At 32.2% G+C, this 5,052-nt stretch overlaps 1 protein-coding gene across 2 annotated transcripts; it reads left to right on the top strand.

Moving 5' to 3' along the window:
* Positions 1,254 to 4,763, top strand: LOC107613617 (ubiquitin-conjugating enzyme E2 27). Of its 2 annotated transcripts, none has more exons than XM_016315705.2 (6): positions 1,254 to 1,414; positions 1,645 to 1,829; positions 1,977 to 2,025; positions 3,398 to 3,557; positions 3,718 to 3,807; positions 4,352 to 4,763. In XM_016315705.2, the coding sequence occupies exons 1-6, from the start codon at positions 1,269 to 1,271 to the stop codon at positions 4,451 to 4,453; spliced, it is 732 nt and encodes a 243-aa protein (XP_016171191.2). In that variant the 5' UTR covers positions 1,254 to 1,268; the 3' UTR covers positions 4,454 to 4,763. The 2 variants fall into 2 exon arrangements, with proteins under 2 accessions (XP_016171191.2, XP_016171190.1); XM_016315704.2 differs by having other exon boundaries at positions 1,276 to 1,414; positions 1,604 to 1,829.

The following is a 5,052-nucleotide window of genomic DNA, read 5'->3' as shown; positions in this document are numbered from 1 at the left end:
TTGATTGATATATTTTAATTTTAATTCTATATAATTAAATTAATATTTATTTAGTTTTTCAAATTTTTGTTAATTAAATAAATTATTTTTACACTAAAATATATCATGTCACATAGGACATTTAACTAACAGTATTACACTGAAACTAACGATTGGTTAAAATCATCAAATCGAGCTAAATTTTGATAGTTATTAAATTTATTTAAATCTTGGATAGTCAGTATTGTCAGCGACCAAATATTTCATGATTAGAAATGGTTATTTAAATTAGTCTCTTGAAAGAAAAAAATTATATATTCTATTGTAAATAGATTACTATTTTTTATTATCGATTTAATTTTGATACACTTTTCGCGTAAAATAATTTTACACGTGTAACTAATTAGGGCAAAAAACCATTATAAGCCAATGTCATCTAAAATTTACGTATATAAGCCAAACTGAAAATGGTTTCAGTAATGCGCCAGAACGTATATTAATATAAATCGAACCAACGTGGTTCGAACTGCATTTGTTAGTAAGTCGAACCAGTACAGTTCGAATTACATGTTGACTGTTGTTAATAAATCGAACCAAGATGGTTCGAACTTCAAGTGCATATAATTCGAACTAGGATGGTTCGAATTATAGAGAGAGAAAGCTGACAAAGTAATTCGAACCATCCTGGTTCGAATTAAACCAACCATAATTCGAGAAAAAATTAATAATTTAAAAATTAAAAAAAATATATATTTTTATTTCATACGTTAAAAAAAAGCTAACAAAATATTTAATTACGAGACTTCTTTAAAATATTAATGAGCTATCAATTTGAATTCCATACAATACTTTTCTGTCCATTTTTAATAGTTCATGAATATTTTTTAATAAATTTTTTTAAATTATACTACAAAAAATACTTTATCCTATAATATTTTTATAATGTATAAAAATTAAATTTTTTTTTATCAAAAATAGGAGACTCGAATCCGCAACTTTTTAATTGAGTATAGGAAGACTATACCATTAAATTTGGAAAGATAGGAGACTCGAACTCGCAACCTCTTAATTGAGTATGTAGAGTCTATGCCATTTGAACTATTACTCATTGGCAATAAAATTAAACTTTATAATTTATTATTCAATAAATAAAATAAAATATTTTCATATAATACTATCATAAAATTTTTATTAGAATAGCTACCTAATTTTAATATATAGTTCATAGTTGTGTATTATTTTAATATTAAAATTGTGGCGAAAAGAAAGGAGTATAAATAACGTGTGTAATGGCATCGGTGACCACTGACCACTCACTCCACCATTATTCGCACTGCAAGTTAGAGTCTGTGAGAGACTCAGAGCAAAACAAAGAAAGAGAAAGAGCCAAAAAGACTCCACCTTTATTCTCACCTTCTTCTCTACACAACTCAAGGTTACTTAATCACCTTCTTCTTCTTCATCACATTTTTTCCCCTCTACAAATGAATTCTTACTTACGACCAAAGAATAATATAATAACAATTTAATTGATTAATTGTTTAATTAATAGTGCTATTTGTTTCTTCTTGTTTGTAATTTTCTTCTTTAATGTTCATTAATTTCCGTTTTTGACATTACTTAGGGTTTTGTTCTTGTTTGTTTTGGGAAATTTGATTCTTGAAGAAGAAGGATGATAGACTTTGCGCGCGTGCAGAAGGAGCTGGTGGAATGTGGTAAGGACGCTGAGGGATCGGGAATCAAGGTCACACCTAAATCCGATAACCTCGTTCTCCTCCTCGGAACCATTCCCGGTCCTATCGGAACCCCTTACGAAGGTGGCGTCTTCAAAATCGACATCACATTGCCCGGTATATATGCGCCTTCATTTTCCCCCAATTCAATTGATATTCGTTCTTCGTATGCCTTCAATTCATGTTTTTGTTTGTTACTTTGTTTTCAATTGGTGATGAGTCTTCATTGTGTTCAATTGTTTCTTGTTGTTGTTGCTGTTGCAGATGGGTACCCGTTTGAACCACCAAAGATGCAGTTTTCAACCAAAGTCTGGTAGGATTTCTTTATTTTTTTTTTTCTAAATTATCATTTATGTGTATATATATTTGAAAGTTCCTTCAGGGTTTAGGGCTCGGTTTGGTTTGGTTAGTGTATAGAAATATGTTTGATTGCATTGAGACTGAGACAAAGCTTCAGAAGGAAGGACATTAGTGTCTTGGTTTCAGTGTCCCATCCTCATTCCAAATGTATCCATAAGCATGGTTATAACAGGACATTATGGTCTATGGTATTGTTTGATTTATGTAACTAACCCTCCTTAGGGTGTGCTTGTGAGTAGTGATTTTGGAAGTAAGAATGGGTTGAAGGGTAAAGCGTAATCTCTTAAAACCCTTGCCTTTTCTCCGTTTTCCTCCAAAATCAATACTCGATAAACATATATACCTTTAGTAGGGATAGGCTCAGTTGTTGTTCTTGCTACTTAGTGGTTGTCAATGTGGACATGCAAATCATTGTGTTTTATTGTTTGGCATTTTTTTGTGTGTGTGGAAATGTGTAGAGTAGATATGTCATCCATAAGAGAGTATAGTTAGAGCTTGGATTTGGAGGATGAGCTCTTTTAAAACCAATATCTTTGGATATTTATGCAATTGTCAAAAGGTTTTGAGCTAGGAGTTATTCTGTTTTAATTTCATTATCAATGCTGCCTATGCAACTTCATTGTATCCTCTTAGAGAATCACCATATGCTGATCATTTTTCATAAAACGGAGTGGGAAAATGTATCATAATATGTTGAGATCTTGTTGCTGACACCCTTATGTGCAATCTTCATTGATTATTGAGCATCATGGATATATTTCTCATATACGTATCAATGTTATCTCAAATTCGGACAATATTGAGTAATGAGTTATAATAATTGCAAGTACACAGGTACTGTGGCAAACTCGAGGTTTCATTTACCTCAGCAGGTCTACAGAATTGTCCCAAGGTTTTGTGCTAGGGTTTTCCATCTGTTTCAATTTTGTATTGATATCACTGCAAGGCACAGGCTGATTTTAACCGACTAGAGAAGCATCATATATTGTTCCTTTTCATAAAATAGCATATGGTAGTGTGGCATTTCATCTCAACATCTATTAATATTGTGAGTTTTGTATCTTAATCTCATGCCTTTATCTCCCTGCCCCTGGTTCTCAGTGGTTGTTAAACTTGCAAAATATATTTTTCATGTTTGATGCTTTTCTCAAATTTGGAAAATAGCAAGTCATAATATTACAAGAAGTAATCAGGCTCTAAGGCAAACTCAAGGTTGCTTTATTATTAAACATGCATGACGAATGTAGCTTTAATGGATTGCTATAGGGAAATATCTGTTTCAGTTAATGGACCGTCCATTTTGTTGTGTATTTTATGCCTTGCAGGCACCCTAATATCAGCAGCCAGAGTGGAGCTATTTGCTTGGACATATTGAAGGATCAATGGAGTCCTGCACTCACTCTGAAGACTGCGCTTCTTTCTGTGCAAGCTCTTCTCTCTGCTCCTCAACCGGATGATCCTCAAGATGCCGTTGTGGCACAGCAGGTTTGAACTAATTCTTTTGTTTGTTGTTGTCTCTCTTTCTTGTCATATTGAAGACTGTTATACTTCTATAGAATGCTGCTAGAAAAGTAGAAAACTTCTCGTGGTACTTTTGGCTAGTTGAATCATTTTAACCTTTTGTCTAATCTATGGAAAAATGCAGTATCTGAAAGACTATCAGACATTTGTTAACACTGCCCGCTACTGGACAGAGAGTTTTGCCAAGCCCACTTCTCTTGGGATTGAAGATAAGGTACCAAGTTTTTTTGTGTTTTTGTTATTAGAATGTGGATGCACGTTAATTGGTTGTATCAATGTGCAACATTTGCTTTACATTCAAAGCGATTCTTCATTTGTTTCTTGCATGGTCCTGTTTTAAATATATTGGCAGTTCATTTAGTGCTCTGTGAATGCTTCTTGATATGGCCATTTTTTCATTAAACACTTGACCAAGAAAATTTTATCTTGATCTAGTTTATATTTTTATGCTAGATAGTTCTCTGATGAGGTTTTATTAGAAAATGATTGAACGTGTAACTTTTATTTATGATGAATCTACTTTTGATATTATATAATCTTATACCAAGATTGTGTTTTGAATTTGAAAAAGGACTTGCATTAACGACTTGCCTGATTAGTTTCAGAATATTGATGAAGTGTTTCTGATTTGTTAGGGCATAAAAACAAGAACATTTAAGCTCCTTTCCCTTATTTCCATTTCTATTCTGAATCTGTTACGACATTATGCAGCTTTAATATTTTATCTCAGCTATGATTTTTATTTATCATGCTTACAGGTACAGAAACTCGTAGAGATGGGGTTTCCTGAAGCTCAAGTAAGGAACATTTTGGAAGCTGTCGGCGGCGATGAAAATTTGGCTCTTGAAAGGCTGCTGTAGCCTGTCGCCTGTTGTGAAATATCGACCGAATCATTTTGATCTTGGTGAAGTTTAGAAAGATATGTTCACCATTGAATGCCTGAACCATTATAGAAACAAAGGATCAATTGAATATAAACCTATATAAAATTTATATTGAGCCAAATCGGATAGGGTTTTTTTTGTATCTGCTTATTTTTCCTTTTTTCCTCCTTTGGAAACTTTGGTACTAGAGATTTTCCTTGTTATAATAGAATGTATGAAACTGAATACCTTATTGGAAAAGTTTATCCTCCATGGATGGAATCATTAATTGAGATTGTTCATGGTGTATTAATTTTAAGCAGGTTTACAAGACTGAAAAGGATCAATTCAAGAGATTATAAGCTTGGTGAATCTAGTTGTCAAACTGTTTTAAGAATAGTAATAATCAAATTGTTTTTATTCTAAACAATAAGAATTTAATTTTGATGTACTGATAGTGTAAATAGTCATGCAATTACATCTGTTTTGTTTTTTTGGATAATCATTCACGCGCTCAATGAAAATAGTAGTTATTTTTTATAATGTGACGTTATGTGATTGAATGTATGGTAAAGTTGTTATTTTATATTTATCAT

This window comes from Arachis ipaensis, chromosome B08, assembly GCF_000816755.2.
Source record: "Arachis ipaensis cultivar K30076 chromosome B08, Araip1.1, whole genome shotgun sequence".
Lineage (NCBI taxonomy): Eukaryota > Viridiplantae > Streptophyta > Magnoliopsida > Fabales > Fabaceae > Arachis > Arachis ipaensis.
This window is presented reverse-complemented; position numbering and strand designations above follow the sequence as displayed.

What these genes read in the sequence shown, in the direction of transcription:
- LOC107613617 (XM_016315705.2), top strand. Translation starts at nt 1,269, where the DNA reads ATGGCATCGGTGACCACTGACCACTCACTCCACCATTATTCGCACTGC. An exon ending in TCTTCTCTACACAACTCAAG is followed by an intron (nt 1,415 to 1,644) that starts GTTACTTAATCA and finishes TGATTCTTGAAG; the next exon opens with AAGAAGGATGATAGACTTTG. An exon ending in CTCTTGGGATTGAAGATAAG is followed by an intron (nt 3,808 to 4,351) that starts GTACCAAGTTTT and finishes TCATGCTTACAG; the next exon opens with GTACAGAAACTCGTAGAGAT.